At 38.7% G+C, this 23,127-nt stretch overlaps 3 protein-coding genes across 5 annotated transcripts; all 3 read right to left on the bottom strand.

Moving 5' to 3' along the window:
* Positions 1 to 649: 649 nt before the first annotated feature.
* Positions 650 to 8,111, bottom strand: LOC139944048 (steroid hormone receptor ERR2-like). Of its 2 annotated transcripts, XM_071940996.1 has the most exons (7): positions 7,848 to 8,111; positions 7,137 to 7,379; positions 6,380 to 6,496; positions 5,665 to 5,772; positions 5,124 to 5,321; positions 4,418 to 4,696; positions 650 to 3,715 (listed from the first exon to the last, which is right to left on the bottom strand). In XM_071940996.1, exons 2-7 carry the CDS (start codon positions 7,321 to 7,323, stop codon positions 3,402 to 3,404), a joined length of 1,203 nt encoding a protein of 400 aa, XP_071797097.1. In that variant the 5' UTR covers positions 7,324 to 7,379; positions 7,848 to 8,111; the 3' UTR covers positions 650 to 3,401. The 2 variants fall into 2 exon arrangements, with proteins under 2 accessions (XP_071797097.1, XP_071797098.1); XM_071940997.1 differs by lacking the exons at positions 5,665 to 5,772; positions 6,380 to 6,496.
* Positions 8,112 to 9,150: 1,039 nt separating this feature from the next.
* On the bottom strand, positions 9,151 to 15,632 carry LOC139944221 (steroid hormone receptor ERR2-like). Of its 2 annotated transcripts, none has more exons than XM_071941195.1 (6): positions 14,931 to 15,632; positions 13,118 to 13,219; positions 12,833 to 12,940; positions 12,038 to 12,235; positions 11,264 to 11,560; positions 9,151 to 11,088 (listed from the first exon to the last, which is right to left on the bottom strand). In XM_071941195.1, the coding sequence occupies exons 1-6, from the start codon at positions 15,328 to 15,330 to the stop codon at positions 10,757 to 10,759; spliced, it is 1,437 nt and encodes a 478-aa protein (XP_071797296.1). In that variant the 5' UTR covers positions 15,331 to 15,632; the 3' UTR covers positions 9,151 to 10,756. The 2 variants fall into 2 exon arrangements, with proteins under 2 accessions (XP_071797296.1, XP_071797295.1); XM_071941194.1 differs by having other exon boundaries at positions 9,409 to 11,088; positions 13,103 to 13,219; positions 14,931 to 15,630.
* Positions 15,633 to 18,115: 2,483 nt separating this feature from the next.
* Positions 18,116 to 19,657, bottom strand: LOC139944474 (uncharacterized). The gene has a single exon (XM_071941498.1). It carries the CDS (start codon positions 19,427 to 19,429, stop codon positions 18,701 to 18,703), a length of 729 nt encoding a protein of 242 aa, XP_071797599.1. The 5' UTR covers positions 19,430 to 19,657; the 3' UTR covers positions 18,116 to 18,700.
* Positions 19,658 to 23,127: the final 3,470 nt, after the last annotated feature.

Here is a 23,127-nt window from a genome sequence, read left to right as displayed (position 1 = left end):
TTGGGGTTCATTGTTTGGGTGTAAAAACATCATGATCCAAGCATTAGGAAACTTTCACATTTTTAAAGGCTACATAAAGTTTATCACAAGCAGCTTAAGTTGAGACAAAGTAACTTGTATTGGCAATAACTAAGTACAAGGACATGTTTGTACAAATTCACAACTTTCCAATTCAAGATATTTCAAGACAATTTGTATAAATACTGTACTGAGTTCAACACACTGTTTAAATTTACGAACAGAAATACACATAGTTTGATCAAGTTGAAATGCACTCTGAGTGACACTGAACATAAGTGGCAATAAAAATGTATGCGTATATTATACGACGTAACAAAAAGTACAGCAGCTTTGAATAGTATAATGCATTTTATGAGTTCACTTCGAAGTATAGTCCTACTACAGTTATGGGAAAAGGTATAACCAGTAGAGTTTCTGTCCTTACTCTATGGTATAACTTGTTATCTCCCAAAAACTTGGATAATAAGAAGTGTTACGGCTGTAACGCTTCTCGGATTGTGAACATATGTATTCCATAAGGATTATTATTATTCCTGCATGTACATTCGCTCCGTACTTTCGGCGATATCTTAAAAAAAAAACACGACCACATTTTGAAGTGAAATGTTCACATGTTGGTTTTATTGTATACAACATCATTAATATAGGAATTAAACAATCGAATAGTTAAAAACCCAAAGGTAGTCTTTGCATGCCTTTAAACCACTAAACCCAGACGCATTGAACCCTTAAGATCATGGATTTGTTAGAAGGTGAGGTTCGGGTTTCCTGGACACAGTTACCCAGTTGGCAACTATGAGCTGTCAAATCAAACCTAACCCCCTCGGCAGACGACCGTGTCATCATATTGCGCGCAAAAAGCCGAGAGGGTCAAAAAGGTGACTAAATGCCACGTGCCTACGTGTACAACGTCTGGTGCTGTTGGCGATATTATAAGCTTTGTGTATTTAGCAAATCAGCCAGACTGACGTTGACATGACATTCGAGCACACTTGCCTTTAAATCAGTCAATATTGTAACATTTTGTTCAGGTAATGGTTTGTTTATCTTGTGACATGAGAATTATTTTTGACGCGTTCGATGAAGGATGGAGAAGTCGGGATAAGTATATGATTGTGTTGTATCTTTGGGTGCTTACCAAAATGTGTCCAGTACCTTTAAAGTATTGTGGTATAATTTGTCCTTCACCCATATAGGCCTATCGTATGTGAAAGCTAAACTGCCAAGCTAAAGACTCAGAATACTATTCTGAAAAGGTGGTTAAAATCTGGACAGTTTGGACTCTAAAGTTGATTTCATATCAACAATAAAGACAAATATTGCACAATCAACAAAATAAGTCACAAGAAAGAAGGAGGAGGGAATGATAGTAAACAGCAAATCAACAACACACTCTCTTTCTCTTTTAATTGCCAAGGTATGAATCTTGTGCCAATCTTTGTCTATGTTTCCTTTGGTTATGAAGATCAGCTGGAAGCACCCCGACTTTCCTTATAGCAACTACATCTGTATATAGCTGAGCTTCTACCATCATCACCTTCCATGTTTTGTTGAGTGACCAGGTGATAAGCTAAGAGACAGGTTCTTTGGTGTTTCTGTATGAGTGCCCTGCGAGTATCGGACGATGCTGTCGTATTGTATAGTTTGGATCATTGCCATACAGTTCAGTATTGGTCATAATGTTGACTCCAGTTTACATTTTGTGGCATTATTAAAGTTAGGCTGAACATTAACTGCTCTGTGTAATCAGAAATTAACAAGGTAAAAACCAAAGAGATGTTTTAAAGATTAAAATTATATGGACAAAATAAGTGTTTCGGAGACGTTCGTTTCAGTCTGGTAAAATGTCCGGTTTTTCACATGTTGAATTTATCTTGAGCATTTTCCTGAAGACAAGCAGTTCGAAACGTCGAGACCACACTGGCCCTTTCAGAGCCAACACTTTCACAAGCCAACACTTTCACAATCACATAGATTCATACATGGTTTTACAGACAGGTTTACTATTTGTTTATAGTTTCTTCCTATTGTGCATACCATGCAAAGCTTCGAACTACAGGCCTATTTGTTAAGTTGTACTGTCTTCGAAGTTCGACTGCAGTTAGTTGCGAACGTTTGTTTTGTCTGTGTGTGTGGATCCATGCTTGTACTAATGGACTGTGTCCAGTCTAATGCTTTACGATTTGCCAAAGTTTGTCACGTGGAAAATAAATTGACCAGTAAACCTAATGATGAAACTAGATTCTTCTTTTTGGGGAAAGGAAAACTTGTGTGTGTGCACCAGACACTATTGAGCCTCAGTAAATCGTCGAATGTTATGTACGGTGTTCCCAAAGTGACACCGCAAACATTAAATGTAATGGTCCCTACTACGTAATAATCAACGAATCAGCCAATACCCATCCCCTCCCCTTAATGCCCACATGTCTGCTCGAAAATAAGGAGATAGGTGGACACAATGTGGATACAAACTGACTTCCCTCGCCAAGCGCATCATGTTTGCAAACAACTTAATTGACGAACAGTTCTGTTTCACAATGGACGTCCTTGGTTATACAGAATAGGTGTACAGTGTCCTTTATTTGCATGAAATCTGGAAAAAAAGCTCTAGTCCTTGGTCTATGCTGGTGGCACTCAATGCCACAATGAAAAACACAATGTTTGTTTGATGAGATGGTAAAACATTCGTTATAACCAATTTTCTACAGCTCTAGTGATGAACATGTATAGACCTAGTTGTGGCAGGAGATTACAAAAAACTTCTTCTGATAGCGCCCTCTGTTGAATCCTCATCAAGTCCATTCTTTTCATGGGCGACAGAATCTCGGGCGGACAGATTTTCCTGGGACATAATCAACGACTTTGAGTGTATTTTATACGGAAATGTTGTTTGCATAATGCTCAACACAAGAGAAACTCACACCAAACTAAGAGAAGCGTTTCTAAATTCGTTGCTCTCATGTTTTGTCAACCTTGTGGAAGTAGATTTTGGCTATATAATTTCTTCACAGACATAGGCCTAATGTTTCGTTGATTTTGTTGTTACTTAACTGCAAACTCAGAACGTAAACCAAAATGATACAGATGTGCCCATTCGTATCGATTTAGGTTAAAATCTGTCAAGCTTGTAAAACGCAGTAAAGACAAAATAATATATTTCTTTAAGTGACAGTTCCTTTGGAAGCATGCTTGATGGTAGACTGGTCCCCTTTACAGTTGTTGGTTGTTTTTATGTATACACATGACCATCGGATTTAGCTGCGAATCTTAAGAACAATGAAAGCCAATGTTGAGAGTTCAAAGGTGGTTATGTGCGTTGGCTCAATAGCCGATCTCTGGCGTAATTCACGATCCTCGAAGTGTACCGTCAGATGTTCAGGCTAGCTTGATTGGGGAGGGGGATGGATGGGGGCGCCCTTCTGCCCCATTCTGGTATGCAGAAAAGGCTGCAGAACCTCGCTAAGCAATCGTTGCATGGGGACTTGTTCCTGGTTGAACTCAATCCACACTAGGGAAGATATCGTCAAGGCAATGTCCTTAATAAGCGGCAAGAGTGTCATGAGGCGGTAGACGAGCCGATAGTCCTTCGGGTGTTCTCTGTAGATGCGCTGATGCAAGGCGTCGAATGCTGTCAACTGGAGTTTTTGCAGTTCATCGGTGGACTGGAGCGGGAGCGGGTTGGACAATGATGGACCTAGATTTTTTTAAACAAAAATAGAGGCCTGTTGTACTCATTTAGTTTCAACAAAAATGTTTATATTAAAACAGATTACTAAATATTAACCCTTGTCCATAATAATAATAATAGCAGTGCCGTCCTTATATACAGCGCGCATATCCGTCACGCAGTGACGCTCAATGCGCTTTAACATACAGTATTTTTCCTTCAAGGTGTGTGGGACTACTACGTTTGATTTATGAGGTCTAGGCCTACTCCTTTTACATAGAACAATTATGGCTGTGGCGCAATTACTGCCAATCTAACCAGATATCGGGGCGAACCCCTTCTCTGTTCAAAAAGTGCATTGTGTTCTCTTACACGTGTTACACCAACACACGGGACCAACGGCCTTACATCCCATCCTTTACACTATGTGGTAATGAGAGCAGACTGAACCCGCTGTCAATACACTCTCAATTGGTAAATCCTAAGCATTCAACATTCAAATGCAAAAAATCAAGTTTAAAATCTTCAAATGGATTGTTCCATTATTACAATCCTTTATTTGTTAAATCCCATCCCATTTAGAGTGTACGTCTTTCCTTGGTTCGATTCCCAGCTTTAGACAGTCGTCAACCAAAATGGATTCAAGAAAAAAACGCCCTCTGTCGGTTTATCATACTACATTACGAGTAACAGGTGGTGACGTCTTGGACCAAGACTATAATCTCTAACCTGCGTTAAACAGAATCATTGCCTTGAGGAGTACGGCGATCCCCTTGCTGACACCAAGAGGCCGAAGGCGGTCAACCACGTTGGTGATCTGGTCATAGATGAGTATACCCTTCTCAATGCACAGCCGTCTGGTCATGATGAAGCCATCGGCAAAGAAGAGCGGTTTCTCTTTGCTCTGTTGTAGTAGCGAGGAGCGGTAGATCACATTGGTGAGAAGGATCTCCATCCATGAGTTACACAGTAGAGCCATCTGATCGCTCAGGCACAGCTTGTCGAAACCTAGATTTGGGGACGAAATGGAAGAACCGTTATTGGTTTTCAGACACAGCCAGTCGAAACCTGGATTTTGGGGCGAAGTATGGAGTATCGTCATTTGCTCGTAACGAATTGACAATAATGTTTTACATTATAGTTTCTCCCTGTGAAATAACGTAGTCTTTGAGAAAGATGACATTTCCTAACTGAAACATTTGGAGAAAGACTTTAGGCCTGAAGCCTTTCAAGCAGGCATCTGAAAATAAGGGCGTTATTCTTTTATCTTTTAATATCTTGCAACTTCAATGACTAGTTAAGCCCAAATTGTCACAGGTTTGTTATGCTTAAGTTGAGATACACGAAGTGAGGATACTTTTATCTTTGACAATACAACCATTTGTGTCTATTGCCTTGAAGGCTTGTGAGTAGTACGATAGTAGGTTAGACTTACCTGGAACTTTCTTGGCCCATTGTACCGTGTTGATCAGAGCTCGATCCGCCAGCTCAGCCATGATAATCATACCTGCCTTTGGGGTGACCTCTGTGCTGTCCGCTCCGTGCAACCTGTACCATTCTACCAACTCTTCAGGCATGGTGATCTTCAACACTTCGGGCTCTATGTCGAGCAGTCGCGTGGAGAAGTCACAAACTGTGTGTGGTCATGAAAGAAAATATTTTAACAAAATTAAAAATCAGCGACAAAATAAATACTTTGCTTTTGATACCGTTTAAGGGCAATATAAAATATAAAAATAAAAATTAAAATTAAAAAAGTCCAGCCCCCTTTGGGTGAAACAAGAATCATAAAATGAAAAAGTGGACACACCCGGAAGCCTGTTTTTTTTTTTTTTTAATTTGTAAATATGATACTGTAAACATAAAAATAGAAAATATTGGGCCTATTCAAAATGAAACCGATTTGAATGGGGGAAATGCTATATAATGTGTGGCCATTTGGTGTCCCTTAAAAGGACATCTTCCAAGTTTCATACGATGCTGGTTCTTCTTTCTTGGGCCAGATTTGACCGGGCTGAAGTCGCGTTCGTCCGGTCGGCGTCTGTACTCCTGTCGCCCTCCTTTACACCGATTCAGTCGGACACCTAGATATCAGATGAAAAGGAACATGTAATAGCAATCGCTTTACCAATTGCAGTAACATTTCTGACAGTGTTAGACTAAAGACACACTCAAATGGACTACGTTTCGATCATGGAACTAAAAAGAACTTTGAACAGGGGTACATGTCCATAAAGTCAGGTTGAAAACCACACACATTTATAAGAACACATTTAACAACTTCTTTAGAACTGTTAAAGCATTTTACTATTACTTGGCAAAATTGTTAACATACGATGCTTAATAAACTCACTCGTTATCCCCCAGAATTTGAATGTTATAAGCGTTCCCGCGGTAACGACTCTCAGGTGAAAGTTCTTCATGCACACGGACATTATTTGCTCTGGGGTTTCGGCAATATCTCACAAATGCGACTACATTTCAAAATGAACGTTTCACAGGTCAACTTAATCTACATTCATAAAATATACGATTAAAACAATCGAACTACTCTATAAACAAATTAAAACAATAAAAAAGTTATACGTTGCCTTTAATGCAAATAACCTTACATTGTAACTCCACCATGCACAGTTTGAAGTCTTATTTTGGCTTGATATAAGAGTGTGTATATGTTCCCTGTATAATTACCTTCAACCATCATGCCTTCTTTGATGCACTTGTTATACCGGCATGACTGACATGTCCGCCTATTACCATGAAGCACTTCACATTGCTGGTCCTCTGAGCAAGAGTAGGCCAACTTCCCTATATACATTGGAATGTAACATTTTAAAGGCACTGGACACTTTTAATAGTAATGTACTCAAAGTAGTTGTTAGCATAACATTTTACTTGGTAATGTGCAATGGAGAGCTGTTTGTAGTATAAAACATTGTGAGAAACGGCTCCCTCTGAACTTGAACGTCCTTTTTGAGAAAGAGGTAATTTCTCAACTAAATAATAATATACTTCAGCTGCCCTTTTTCGGCAGCTGCTGAGAGCACACAAATTTTTGCACCAAGGAGTTTTTTGTTTATTTTCATCATTTTCTTGCTACTTCGCTGACCAATTGAGTCAATATTTTTACACAATTTTGTTAAATCTTTAATACGTTCTTAGTTTTTAAAGTCATTTCCTGCAGCCGCCCTATGACTTTAAAAATGACACCTGGCTCAACTGTTGCTGTCTCAGAATGAATTAACAACAAATTCTGAAAGGTGTAATCCTGTGTGTGGGGGGGGGGTCACAAAGAGTTAAGAAAGTCTTATCTCGAGTAAGCTAGGACGGGTCACTCGTCCTAAACTTAGTACTAGCCTTAAATTGTTAACAACTCATAAAGAGTTCGATGGCATAGTCCTAGAACTATCTTAGTGAAATCGATTCCTGGTTATAAAAAACAACTTACTTTGAACAGTTCTCTTGAAGAATGCCTTACACGCCTCACATGACGCCACACCGTAATGGTAGCCCGTTGCCAACCCTTGGCACACCACGCACAACCTCCTAGACCTCTCCTTCCTCATAGGGCCACACCTCTCCGTAGAACCACCCTCTGTTCCCCCAAAGCCCGTCGTGATGCTTGCCGTATGCATTTGGTCCCTAACCCGTGTCCCCTTTGACCTTTTGGGGTTAAAGTACTGCTACTTTTCTGTGGAATGACAAACAAACAAAATAATTCAATGGGGACACGGTATAGACCTTCATCAGGCTACTTCCATCTAGGTCATGTTCCTCGTTTCAAGTAACAATAACGAATGCTAATAGTTATTTTGCAAATAGGAACCAGACTATTTTGTTCTTGCAGCCTCAGTTTGGTATTTGATGGCTGCACCATAATAAAAAATCTATTGTCCAGTTTTCTAGGGAAAGATATTTGCATATATATATATATTATATATAAACATTACAGTCAAGTTAGTGTGGCCTTCAAGTAAAAACAATTATAAGCTTAGTTATTCTTATTGTAAACATGTTATATTGATTCTGTTGCAAACTACTTTTTAAAATTGTCCTAAATACAAATTATATATTCACTGTCATTGAGGAGTACAATATAAAATAAATATCTTGTTATTGAATTGAATTTAAATGATAACTGCCCTCCCTGTCAACTTACCACGACGGTGATGTAAAACCAACAGACCGAAAGAGGTAGCGGAAGACTTCCACGCAGCCACGGTAACTGAAACAGGGCCGCCAAAAAGTCCAATGGGAAATTTATAGTTCTGCGCTGTAAACCCACTGCAACCACGCTTTAAAATGCTAGAATTACACCAGAGGCGGTAAATTTTCGCGTGGAAGCGGAAGAAAAAAGTCCAATGGGAACACGGAAGAAAAAGTCCAATGGGAACACAGCTACGATTCAAACATTGTACCTTAGAACTAGAGTTTACCAAGATTTTGAGCATAACTGTCGCGTATAATCAACTTTGCCCTGTATAATCAACTTTGCCCTGTAATCTCCTTGACATTGAGCGTCCACATCACGTCATGCAACAAAAATAGCAACATCACTGGTAACAAAAAGATAGACCCACAAAGTAAACTTGTTAGATAAGAGTGTGGAATTTGGGCATGAAGGTCACATGTTTGAATACTTTGAGTTGCCGTGAGCAAAGCGGTGAACCTTCTAAAACAATATAGGTTACGTCTTTGGCTTTAAGCCAAAGTCGTAACCTATATAATATATGCACTGGACACCTTTGGTCATTGTCAAAGACCAGTATTTTCGCTTGTATTCGTACTTGTATCGTAACTAGTAAAAATAACAACTTACATGGTAACGAGCGACGGAGAGCTGTTGATAGTATAAAACATTGTGAGAAACGGCTACCTCTGAAGTAGTTTGTAGAGAATGTAGTTTAGAGAAAGAGGTGATTTCTCACTCAAATCTTAAAAGTCGTCAGGCCTGAAGCCTTTTTTTCGGCATCTGAAAGCACACAAATTTGTGTAACAAAGGTGTATTTTTTTTTTCATTATTCTCTTGCAACTACGATGACCAATTGTCTCAAAATTGTCTATTGCATAATAATGTTGGAATACACCAACTGAGGACACTAATCCTTGGCAGCAATTACCAAAGGTGTTCAGAAGCATATATAAATGATGCGTTATTGAAATCAAGACTGGAATGAACGACATCTTCCAGAAATGTATATTGCGCCACCGTACCTTTAAAGGCTGAAGCCGCAGTTTCTCAAACACCACTCGACAGCCCTCCATTCGGGCAAAGTGCATTAAGATAGCCTTTGTATATAGTTGTGCATTTCGCGAAAGGATAGAAAACATGTATGATAAGATTACTTCTTGTTCTCCTCTAACAACAATTGAACTACGGTTTATTTGATAAAAATAGTAACTGTTCATAGCTTTGGACACGCGTAAAATTTATGCAGGTTTTATGATGATTTGTGATAATGCGTTCAAACTGTATTTTGTACAGATTCCCCCTGAATGCAAATGCATTAATGTCAACAATTCAAACTATTTTACACATTTTGTTAGCGTTTTAAGTGCTCAAAACACTCAATATATATATTAGTGAACATGCACAAAGCACTCTCTAACGTACTTCCACAATACCTTACAGAGTCGCTAAATTTCAACAAACCTGGCCGGAGTGGGCTCCGCTCCGGCCAGAATCTTACAATCCCTCGCACACACAAAATGGCAGGGGACCAGTCCTTTTCAGTCGCCGGTCCCCGGTGCTGGAACGCCCTACCAAGTCATATTCGGAACACCAACACACTCCAGACATTCAAGAGTAAATTAAAAACACATCTATTCTCATAATCGTCTTTTCCGTAGCACTCTTCCAGCGCATTGAATTTTGTAAAATGCGCTTTATAAGTCTCATTTATTATTATTTATTATTATTATTATTACAGTTTATTCAGAAGCATATGATTTCAATGTCATTTTGTAAACGATAATTTCTCACTATGTGAGTATTATTTATTTTGAATAGGAACATAAACTTCAAGACTTTGTAACATGAGCTGAGAGGGTCCAGCACTCAGCCTTGAAGAGTACTGCATGTCATTCGTAAACACAATGGTTTGTTTGTTTGTTTTTTGTTTTTGTTTGTTTCTCTGTTTAGACTCCCGTCAAGATGACTCGGCAAACTCCCAGAAGGGGATATAAATGACAAGCTGACAACAGTCAATCTCTCTCATACAAACATTGATAACGTCTATAATTATGAGTTGCACAAATCAAGAAATTGCGATTCAGTTACTAGACGCCAATACGTATATAGTCATTGTGAAATCGGCGGTTAGCTTGGTAGGATTCTAACCCACAACCTTGTGGTTGCAAGACCTGCAGCAAAATCTCTTGACCACGGTGGTTTCGCGTCTGTGTATGTATACCTGCTCATTGTGAGATTTGTCTGGTCAAAAGTGTATTCTTAGTGTATTAGTTTTGGTGCCAGTTACTTTATTTTTTAAACATGTTAGGTTTAGTAAAACTTAAACAAGAAGTCTCTGTCGCCAAAGGCTATACACTCTTAATAATGGAGCGGGCCTTGAACTTCGCTCTTGAAGGGGCACAGCAATTTCCTTCTGATGAGAGGTACTTCAATGTGGACAATGAAATTTTCATTGGAACTTGGCAGAGGGCACCACGGCAAAAGCATAGGGCCGGCACCACGGCATTTGGTGTGGGTGCCATGGGTTATTGTTATGCCGAATGGAGTCGGACAGCTATAATTCCTAACGGAAACAGGCCAACCCGTACCAAGTCAACTCGTACCCAAACTTTTGTACCCAAGTCAACTCGTACCCAGTCAACTCGTACCCAGGTCAACTCGTACCCACGTTATTTCGTTCCCAAGTCAACTCGACCCAAGTCAGCTCGTATCGTCTAAAGTTAAATGCAGAGGAGAAGTTTATATGGGTACGAGATGACCCGAATTCATTCTAACAACCAGATCAGTCGTTTGGTCATCAGCAGTCACTCATAGATCAGCCGTCTGGTCATCATCAGCAGTCACTCATATATCAGCCGTCTGGTCATCATCATCACTCATAAATCGGCCGTCTGGAAGCTCTGCGAGCATCTTGGGGTTCCAGTGCTCGCCTGTTGTCCGGACTGTACCTGCATGATCGGTTGCAGGACCTCCTTCAGAAGTTGCTGCAGAGGGATCTGCTCCCGGATAAACTCACTCCATACCTGACTGGCGACGGTGAGGGCGACATCCTTGATGAGCGGCATGAGCATCATGAGGTGGTAGACGAGGCGGCTGTCCCCCGGGTGATCCTGCTGGATGCGGTAGTGCAAGGCGTCCTGCACGGTGGACTGGATGTCTTGAATCTCTTGCATGGATTGTAAGGGGAGACGGTTAGACAAAGAAGGACCTGGAAGATGAATATAAGAAATGGAATTACCACTAAAGCAAGCAAGCAAACTGGATGTCCGAGCTTGGTAAAGTCATCTACCCCATATACAGCTCATTTTGTCTCAAGCTAATGGCGGAAGTATCGGGTAGACTAAAAGCCACGATCAACGACTTGGAACCGAGACTACTATTACCTGCGTTAAAGAGCATCATCGTCTTGAGTATAACCACGATGCCCTTGCTGAGTTTGAGTAGCCTGAACCGGTTGACTACATTCATGATCTGGTCGAAGATGAGCAGGGTCGTACTGGTACTCCAGTCGGGCGAGGAGTAGAGATCTTCCCGGTAAACCAGAAGACCCTTGGCGAAGTACACGATGTCGTTGCCGTCGATAAAGATCGATGTACGGTAGATGACATTGGTCAGGAGTACCTCCATCCACGAGTTACACAGCAGGGCCATCTGGTTGTTCAGGCACAGCTTGTCAAAACCTATAGCCAGGATTTGTTGTTCACACAATAAGCATCATCAGTGCAAAGATGTGGATTATTTTATTATCCAAACACCCGTTTCATACAGGCGCTCCAGAGTCAAAAGTTCGACGTCTGAACCAGTTAGGAGCGATTAGACGCGCTGGAAGTTGAAAGATCGACTGTTACACAGTCGTTCGGAACAGCTCAGGAGCGCCTTGGTTTCAGACGCCGATCTTGTCATGAGCCGAACCTAATGTGAATGTTATGTTGAGTTTGCCTGTCTGAAACCACAATTTGTTTATAATATTAAAAAATTATCTTAAATTTGCATCGTGGTAAAGAATATTAATTTGGTCGATCTAGAGTGGATCCTAATCTATTTGGTTCGGCGCGACTCTGGTGCGTCTGTCTGAAACGGGCGTAATTTTTATGCAATGAGTCTGGGTACTTATTTTTTTTTTTTACAAATTAAGAGTAGGTCTTCACTCTGCTTACCGGGGACTTGTTTAGCCCACCGTACGGTAGTGATCAGTGCCCTGTCCGCCATCTCGGCCATTAACTTCATGGCTGGAGCTAGATCTTGGGGAAGGATTTTCCCGCCTGCGAGTTTGCGCTTTTGAATCACCTCCTCTGGTATCGTGATCTTCAAGACGTCCGGTTCGATCTCAAGAAGGCGCTCAGAAAACTCCAAAGCTGATGGAGAAATAATGAAAAGTGGTTGGGGTTGAGGCAAGATAGTGTTGCCAATGACATACCTCCTATTAGGTTATTATATGGTGCTTTATCACAGCCCTATAGGGGCGTATCACCGTGCTCAGTATTTTGTCCTCCTGCACCGCTATAATAAGAGCTACTTTTTTGAAGTATGAGACTTGTGCGCTTGAGCAAGATACTTAACCAAAATTGCTTCTTAACTATTTGGGAAGGTACGGACTGTGAAGGGGGTAACCCTGTGCCAGCCACAGGGGCAGGTGGCAATGTGTTCCTTGTGGCAGTCGATTTGGGTTGGTAGCCCAAATCAGCCTAGGTGTTACCCTCACCTGGCCTTGAAGTGGCCGTCCGGTGTCCCAGGGCAACCGGTCAGCCGGAGATGCTGTCCCCCTTGTAAAAAACTAACGTTGGCTGAAGGAGGATGTTTCAAAAGAGGGCGCTATCAGAAGAAGCTTGTACACAATCGCCTTTGGGGACCGAATCTATGGGGGACACAGCATCTCCTGTCACACCGGCCTTGTGAGTTTGGAATTTTTGTATTTTAAATTTCAATTTGTAAAAAATAAAAAAGTTTTTTACCAAGGATGTGCCTCCGCTTCTTCCCGGTCGTAGCGGGAGAGAAATCATTCTCGTCGGGGCGACGTCTGTATTTCTGCCGTCCTCCTTTAGCTCGGTTAACACGAACACCTAAAAATATTTAAATTGTCATTCTGTGAAAGCGAACAATGAAGTAGTCTGGTTTCTTTTTTTTCATGATCAATGAATATTAGCATTCATTACTGTTAGTGGATAAAGGGAACATGACGAAGGCAGAATGATAAAGGGGGCATTGGGCCCAGGAGTTCTCACCGTCAACCATCATACCGGCTTGGATGCATCGGTCGTATCTGCAGGCCTGGCATTTTCGACGTTTTCCCGGGGAGATTTTGCACTGTCGGTTTTCCGTGCACGAGTAGGATATATTCTCTGAGAGTGGAAGAATAAGAACACAGTTAGGTATGATTGAAAAGCAAGGCGAGTTCGTCGTCCAGCCTGTTTCACTCCACTGCATGAGGAAAGCCTTTTCACCAATTCTCCATCTCACTCTATACTGCGCTGTCTGTTGCCAAGCAATGCCCCTGTGTGTACTTAGGTCATCTCTTCATCTTCTGTTTTGTCGCCCTCTTTTTCTTGTCCAGTTTCTTGGAGTCCAGTTGGTTGTTTTGCATGCCCACCTGTTGTCATGCCTCCTTACTAGGGGCCTGCCCATAATAACCTGCACTCTTGATGACAATGCTAAATAAGTGTAGTTCCTTTCAGTGTAAGATTAATATCAGATTTGTAAACTTTGTGGGTTCAACTTGCCATCCTACGAGAGCCCGTTAGTGACATCTTCGTTTTATTTCCGAGTGCATTTATTTATATTTTCGAGTACAGTTATTTTTATTTCCCAATGCAGCTAATTATATTTTCCAGGCGTCGATTTCACCAAACTCTTCCTAACTTAGGATTAATCTTAGGACTTAGGGCGGGTTCAGTTCCGTATCCAAATACGTAGGACGCATTTTAGGTTAGGACGGGTTACTCGTCCTAACTCGAGATTGATCCTACGTTTCGTGAAATCGACTGCTGGGCAGTTAATTATATTTAGGAACTTTACGAAACCAAGTTTGGGTCGCAGGCCATAGTACAACAGCTACACTGAAAATAAAATTAGCTGCACTGGAAATACTAATGCATGCACTCGCCAAAACAAATAAATGCACTCGCCAAAATAAATAAATAAATAAATGCAGAAGCAAAAATGTTACTAAATTAGACTGCGCGTCCTACAGACTTTGTAAAAGATAAAATTAACTGCCCTAGAAAATAAGATTAACTGCTTTGAAAATATAAATAACTGCACTCGAAAACAATAAATTAATGCACTCGAAAATGTAAATAACTGCACTCGAAAACATAAATAACTGCACTCGAAAAGAAAAGAAAGATTAAGCCAGTATATTGACAAAGCACGAAAGCAACATGTAGAGTCCGGCTTAAAGGCACTGGACACTATTGTTAATTACTCAAAATAAATGTTAGCATAAAAACTTACTTGGTAACGAGCAATGAAGAGATGTTGGTAGTATAAAACATTGTGAGAAACGGCTTCCTCTGAAGTGACGTAGTTTTGGAAAATAAGTAATTTCTCACTAAAATATTGAGTTAACTTCGAGACCTCAGCTGAGTGTGCAAGTGTGCGCTTCCAGATGCCTAAAAAGGGCTTCATGCCCGAATTCTTTTATTGAGTGAGAAATAACATCCTCAAAATCTACTTTACTTCTACAGAGGAAGCCATTTCTTACAGTGTTTTCTACTATCAATAGCTCCCCATTGCTCGTAATACCAAGTACGTTGTTACGCTTACAATTACATTGAGTAATAACCAATAGTGTCCAGGCTTCTGTAAAAGTCTCTTAATTAGTTTGCTCTGTATCCAATAATTTTTTCTCTCTCTTTCATTTTCATTATTTTATTGATCTGTTCTTTACTGTCGATGTTGTTGACTTAAATAATTGAGCTTAATTTGTTTATTATTCTCCTTTTTTGACCAATACGGAAATAATATTGATTGAATTTTTTTTTAAATTGAATATTGGATGCGGTTTTTAAAGGTTTTTTACAAAATAAAAACGCAGAGTTTGGCACGACTTACTCTGAATGGTTCGCTTGAAGAATGCCTTGCATGCTTCACACGAAGCAACCCCGTAGTGGTATCCGGTCGCCAACCCACAACACACTACACAGCGTCGTTTGCTGTATGCTGTCGACAAACCATCTGTGTTGTCTGTCGACATACCATCTGTGTTGTCTGTCGACATCCCATCGGTGTTCTCTGTCGACAACTGCCCGTTGGTGTTTTCTGTCGACAGCACATTGGTGTCCTCTGTCGACAGCGGCCCATTTGTGTTCTCTGTCGACATAACATCAGTGTTCTCTGTCGACAACACTTCGGTGTTGTCTGTCGGCAGCCCATCGTTGTTCTCTGTCGACAACACTTCGCTGTTCTCACAGGAGGCACAGCTCACGTTGTCGTCAATGTTTCTTTCCTCCATTCTGCATGTGTTGTTTATTGCCAATGTCGTGTACACTTTAATACGCCCGCAGTAGAGTGCGCTTCCGAGCCTGTCTTTCAACACCCTAAGGTGAAAGTCCAGTAAAATTCCCTCATATCAGTTATTTAGAAAATTAAAAAAACAGCGTCGGGTGGCAATCAACTTTTTGACAATCTAAAGGCTAATAAAAAATAACTTGCACGCAAAGTTATTTCCATAGGAATTTTACTGTAAACACAACTAGTTTGTAACCTTTTCCAATCGACCTAACGTTGCATAGGTGAATCCATACTGTATTCGCTCTACCCACCCTGCTGTACATTGTGATTAGGAGTGAACAACTGGCTCGTCTGATTATCTATACAAAAAAATCGGACGAAACGCAATATGAATAAACATTTTGCAAAAATAGTCTGATGACATGGAATTTGAACATTAGAGACTATTGTCAAGTGTTCACTGCTGCGGTAAAGGTAAACAATGCTTAGGATGGGGGAGACATATGGGGCATTTTCGAAACTACGGCGAGTGGGGGGAGGGGGTGGCTTGTGGCTTTGATGACTTTTGCGACGTTGGCGGCAGCAGACATAACGGTCCTTTTTGCGGCTCTGGGTGTAGACTTGACTCTCAAGTCCCAATCCCGTGAGAGCCCTTTTATTTTCAGTACAATCACCTATACCTAACGTCAAAAAACTCCCCCAACCACAATAGGTACAATATGACGGCGGGACACACACACACACTATACTGGCGAGAACTTTGTGTGAAAAGTGTCCGTTCCAAAAGTCTCCCATTGTTTTAAATACTTGTGTTTTTTTTGGTCGGGGTTTCAAACAGGAGCCTCAACCCATATTGCTAAGCAAAAGAGGTAGTTTCGAAAACTGCCATTGTTTCATCGTAGATCTAATAATAACCGTATTAACGCGCCTTTTTCCAAAGGCAAAGCGCCAAATATTGGCTGCAAGGTGAGTGGGACATAAGACCTAATCGTCAGCACCATGTAATGGTTTACAAGATGCTGTGGCGCAATATGCTGCCAATCAAGCCAGGAACACCGGGGCGAACCCCTTCTCTTTTCGATAAGTGCACTGGACTCTTTTTACGTGCGTTATACAACACACAGAACCAACGGTTTTAAGTCCCATCCGAAGGATCGTGGAATAGGCAAACTATCCATAACTCATTATTTTGGTGTTAAATAAACTCACACATAATTAGTAGATTCCCCGCCCCCCCCCCCCCCTCCGTGAAATAAACGAAAGCTTACACATTCAATGTCCAATCTATAAAATAGCTATTTAATATTAATTATCTAAATGCTGTTCATCCTGTTAGTGCTACTTAATCCTACATTTTGCTTTACTCAACTATTTACACTGTACTTATTTTCATAGAAGTAATGGAAAAAACGTGTATCTGAATTGAATTGATTTGTTTGGTTCTTGTCTGCAAACAAGTCGGACCCAGAATACTGAACCAGTTGAAGTTAATATAATGCGTATTATTGTGACAAATTTAGTACTTCGTAGGCCTACACGGCCCATTTCACAAAGAGTTAAGATTGATCATAACTGCAAATCAATTGTATAGTTGCCTATATAAAGTGTGATGTCACAACACAAATCACTATGGTAATACTGACAATGTTTAATGCGATGAATTTGATTGCTTTGTGAAATCGAACCCTGCTCTCTTTTTGGAAATTTGTGTTGGACCGTTGGCTGACGTCAGCTCCCACAGTCATACCGAATAAACCTCTGCACAATGCACGATTACCATATTCACCATTTTAGTTGTCAATTCCTTTGTGTAGGCCTGCATTTTGACGTCCAAAATGGCGGATATGATAGGTGCATGTGAGCGCAGACTTCTCACGTTTATCTCTCCCAATATATTATGCATCAAATAACAAACCTGGGAAAATTTGAACTCAATCGGTCGTCGAAGTTGCGAGATAATAATGGAAGAAAAAACACCCTTGTCGCACGAAAATGTGTGCTTTTAGATGCTTGAAATCGAGACCTCAGCTGAGGTCTCGAATTCAATTCAAATAATTGAAGTGAAAATTTATCTTTTGTCTCTCTCTCTCTCTCTCTCAAAAGCTACGTTACTTCAGAGGGAGCCGTTTCTCACAATGTTTTTATTTTATTTTATACTATCAACAGCTCTCCATTGCTTGTTTAATACCGAGTAAGTTTTTGTGCTAACAACTATTTTGAGTAATTACCAATAGAGTCCAGTAGCTTTTAATAAGGGAATAAATATGTGCTTGGCCGGTTTTAAACACTCTGTTTAATACCGGTTGCAGTCTGGATGTGATAATTACCCGAGCCGGATACTATCAACAGCTCTCCATTGCTTGTTTAATACCGAGTAAGTTTTTGTGCTAACAACTATTTTGAGTAATTACCAATAGAGTCCAGTAGCTTTTAATAAGGGGATAAATATGTGCTTGACCGGTTTTAAACACTCTGTTTAATACCGATTGCAGTCTGGATGTGATAATTACCCGAGCCGGAGGCGAGGGTAATTATCAGCACCTTATCAAACACCTTTTCGGTCAAAATACACCAAAACTTTTGGGTCCAAAAGCAAATAAAACGCAAAAATTGTAACTGTTCAATAATTTCTTTCAACAAAATACCCCTCCAGCTATGAAATCGTAAGGCCCTCTGGTAAAATATCCTTACAAGGAGATTGGCGTGCGCGTCGCGCGTATGGCGTGATGTGACACAGGTGTTCAAGCCATTGCTCTCGTCCAATAGGAACGAAGAAACTGTCTTATAAGCACAGGTGCAAGCTCGCGTGTCACGCCCATGTTGTAAAACTGTTTGCCATGTCTTTATTAGCCGTTTAAACACATACTCTCAACCAATCAGAACAGATAAACTGTCTTAGGTATTTATGAATTTGGGTGAAACACTATTCCTTCAATGGTCTTAACAGATGGATTAAGGCTCCCTATAGAACCCAGAAATTATCTTCTTTAAAAAAGCTCACTGTATGCACCCCGATTCGGCCACCGTAAAATGCTTATAACTATCAAAATGAAGCGCATTATTGAAACAAAATGTCTCTAGATCTATAGCTGTATAAAGTGGAGAATTTTTTTTTTCCAACAACCCAGCCGAAGGGAAGGGAAACACCACTAAAATGTAAATGCAATGAAAGCAGCATACGGTGTTAACAAAATATAACACATTATATTATACAAGACTGAGCAGATTATAATATTAGGCAAGCTATCAAGAACATGCAGCAGCGAATACGATCGAGCTTTAAAAAAAAGAGCATTATTTACACTCTATCTGAGATGAACAAGCAGGCAGGCTAGGCCTATCTCTAGCATAATGTTTGTAAAAGGATATGCCTATATGTTACGCCCAAACAAAATCTTGTCTGTTTGAACGTTCTCCAACTCTACATAATTAGTGTTCAACACCTTGAAACCAAGTTGTGCTACCTCCTGGTATATCTTCATGCGATCTCCAACGACGCGGTGTCGGTGTGCCGCCTCAGCAAAACCGGTATCATTAACCAAAGCTTTTCCGTCTCTGTTCTTAAAGTACAACAAAAGGGTTGGGATATCATTTAGGGTCGCTTCGGTCCCTCTGTAACTCACTGACGCATTACACCTATCCTCACACCAGCTTCTGGCGAAAGAAATTTCTACAAATTCCATCTTGTGTCTGCTGCCCTCTGCCGACCGTTCCTCTTTGAGCAACTTCACTGCATCTATCAGCTTCTTGATTTGGAAGAAGTCAGCCTCTGTACTCAGGAGGTCCAACTCCTTGAAGTCACTGGGAAGACAGAGCTTGGGGTTGCGAAGGAAGTTCAGGACGTGTCGGAAGATAGGCCCGTCCCTGTCGATGGTGTAGTGACCGTTGTTGTCTCGATTTGTTGGGATGTTACCACCGAACATGCTACCTAGCATGGATTCAGGGTAGCGGATCAGGGTTGCAACAGTCGTTGTGTAAAGGCTGCCTCCTACATTGAGTGTCACTAGATCTGAAGGGATATGTCCCGTAGCTGAGGGTTGCTGCGTGTTAGCTGTTCCTTGCTCTATGGTGTGATGGTGATCCATTGCTGTTTCTTCCATTGCTCCAACTGCTATGTTCGTTGCTAATGACTTATTGTTGTATTTGTCCAATGGCTATAACGACTCTTGCTCGCAGTGGTTTCACAAGGTTCTCTTTCCTCAGCAGTTAAGCGAGTTTTTAAATGTTTCTTTTTAGTAAATGACGAGTGGTATCAATTTACACGCTACTTCCTGAACATCATGGCGTATTCTGTTGCAGAGATCACTAGCCCGTGTTTTTCCAACAATGGAAAACTTAGGCCTATGGGAAGCCACAAAATGCAAAGCAGTAAAATATCCACAGTTTGCAACAATGCTACACAAACAAAATCACAAAGGTATTGGATCTAAAGCAGCCATAGCAACTAATCGTGTGATGTCATACCATGGCAAGCCAGAGCGGAAAGAATAATTAAATAAATACATGTGTACATATAATAAATGGTAAAAATATATATAATTTGTATGTAATATTGATAGTAAAATGTATTTTATATGAAATATACGTTCATATATGTAATATTTTACGATATCATTATCAATCAAATCATTTTTTTACTAAAAATTTGAAAAGTAACAAATTATATTTTTTTAACAAATATATATTTTTTAGGACAATTATAGTCATAACGATAACAAATATAATGAATATTTTTATTTAATTTGTGTTTATATAAATGGCGAAAATATACTTCCACAAAAGTATTTTACCACGGAGAACTATTTTAACATACAACTTTGTATTAAATTTGAGTACAAATTGTAAACTGTTAGGAATATATAAAGTTTACAATTATTATTATAAAGTTTACAAATATATAAAGTTTACAAATATATAGAGTTGGCAAAAATACGGCACAAGATCGCGCTCTTGTATTAGAGGAGTACAAATTGCAAACTGTTAGGAATATCGAAGTGTACAATGATTATAAAGTTTACAATACAATAAATTTATAAAGTTTACAAATAAATATAACGTCACTTTAAAAAACTTTATATATATTTGTAAACTTTATAATAATATTGCATACTTTATATATATTGTAAATTTTATACACTATTGTACTCTTCATATTATTCCTAACAGTTTGCAATTTGTACTCCTCGAATACAAGAGCGCCATCTTGTGCCGTATTTTGGCCAACTCTATATATTTGTAAACTTTATATATATTTGTAAACTTTATAATAATAATTGTAAACTGTTAAAAATATATTTAAGTTTACAATATGTATAAAGTTTACAATAGTTTATATAAAGTTTACAATATATATAAAGTTTAGAATTTAGGCTATATAAAGTTTACAATATAAAGTTTACAATATATATAAAGTTTACAATATAAAGTTTACAATATAAAGTTTACAGTTTATATAAAGTGTACAATATATGTAAGTGTAAAACTTATATAAAGTTTACAACATAAATAAGGTTTACAATATACGTAAAGTTTACAAATAATATTTGTGAACTTTATATATATTTTAAACTTTACATATATTGTAAACTTTAAATTTATATATATTGTAAACTTTATATATTTTTAACAGTTAATTTTTGAACTCCTTGAACACAAAAGCGCCATCTTGTGCCGTATTTCGGCCAACTCTATAATATTTGTAAACTTTATGTATAAATATATAGAGTTGGCCGAAATACGGCACAGGAAGGCGCTCTTGTATTCAAGGAGTTCAAATTGAAAACTGTTAAAAATATATAAAGTTTAGACCTACAATATATAGCGTTTAGAATATATATAAAGTTTACATAATATCTAAAGTTTACAATATATATAAAGTTAAAGCTTACATTATATATTAAGTTTACAATTATATATATAAAGTTTACAAATAAATATAACGTCACTTTATATACCTTTGGGTGCGTTCGTTTAGCTTCCCTGGGTCGACCCCGTCGTGTGTTTTTTTTTCCAGGACAAACGTGTGCAGATAATTACCCACGTGCGTCCTGGAAAAAAAATCCGCGACACACCGGGGTAGACCCAGGGCAGCTAAACGAACGCACCCTTTATATAGGTTTGTAAGCTTTATAATATTATTGCATACTTTATATAAATTGTAAACTTTACATAAATTGTAAACTTTATATATTTTCAACTTTATGTATATTGTAAACTTCCTGTAAGCTTTATATATATTGTAAACTTAATATATATTGTAAACTTTATATATTGTAAACTTTATATTATTGTAAACTTTATATTATTGTAAACTTTATAATAATAATTGTAAACTGTTAAAAATATATAAAATTTACAATATGTATAAAGTTTACAACATATATAAGGTTTAGAATTTATATAAAGTTTACAATATATGTAAAGTTTACAATATATAAAGTTTACAAATAATATTTGTGAACTTTATATATATTGTTAACTTTACATATATTGTAAACTTTACATATATTGTAAACTTTAACTTTATATATATTGTAAACTTTAGATATTATGTAAACTTTATATATATTGGAAACTTTATATTATTGTAAACTTTATATGTTTTTAACAGTTTGCAATTAATTTGTGAACCCCTTGAACACAAGAGCGCCATCTTGTGCCGTATTTCGGCCAACACTATATATTTGTAAACTTTATATATAAATATATAGAGTTGGCCGAAATACGGCACAGGATGGCGCTCTTGTATTCAAGGAGTTCAAATTGCAAACTGTTAAAAATATATAAAATTTACAATATATACAAAGTTTACGATATATATAAGTTTACAATATATATAAAGTTTACAAATTATATAAAGTTTACAATATATATAAAGTTTACAATATATAAAAACTTTGAAATTTATATAAAGTTTACAACTTATATAAAGTTTACAATTTATATAAAGTTGACCAATTATATAGAGTTTACAAATATATAGAGTTGGCCGAAATACGGCACAAGAAGGCGCTCTTGTAATCAATGACTTCAAATTGCAAACTGTTAAAAAATATATAAAGTTTACAAATATAAAATCATCGGCACAAGATGGCTGCTTCCCCAGAAACCAGAGAGATGCACATTCCGGATGGACAGGCTGGACTAACTTTAACAAACAGTATTTAAAGACAGTGGACACTATGTTAATTGTCAAAGACCAGTCTTCTCACTTGGTGTATCTCAACATATTATACATAAAATAACAAACATGCTCAATCGCAATCGGTAGTCGAAGTTGCAAGATAATAATGAAAGAAAAAACACCCTTGTCACACGAAGTTGTGTGCTTTTAGATTGTTGATTTCGAGACCTCGAAATAATTCTAAACTTGAGGTCTCGAAATCAAATTCGTCGAAAACTATGTCACTTCAGAGGGAGCCGTTCCTCACAATGTTTTATACCATCAACCTCTCCCCATTACCAATTAACAAGTAACGTTTTATGCTAATAATTATTTTGAGTAATTACCAATAGTGTCCACTGCCTTTAACCTGTATACGTGGCAATGGCAGCGATAGCCCAATTTTAATGTGGTTTTGGATTGTGGTACACGTTGTTTCTCCTATTTTTGGTATGCCTCCTATGGAGATGAGAAAGAACAAACAGAAGTTCGAGGTCTGATGACGACTTGAATTTATGCGTTAAACCGCTTACGCTAGAACTTGGGGGGGGGGGTGCATCTTGATATGTTAGCGAACTCAGCCGGCGACTCGGGCGGCCGTGGTTTCGTTAGTGCCAACCGTGGACAGCATCAACA

The sequence above is a fragment of the Asterias amurensis genome, chromosome 11 (genome assembly GCF_032118995.1).
Source record: "Asterias amurensis chromosome 11, ASM3211899v1".
NCBI lineage: Eukaryota > Metazoa > Echinodermata > Asteroidea > Forcipulatida > Asteriidae > Asterias > Asterias amurensis.
The sequence above is the reverse complement of the archived record's forward strand: the minus strand, read 5'-3'. Positions and strand labels throughout refer to the sequence as shown.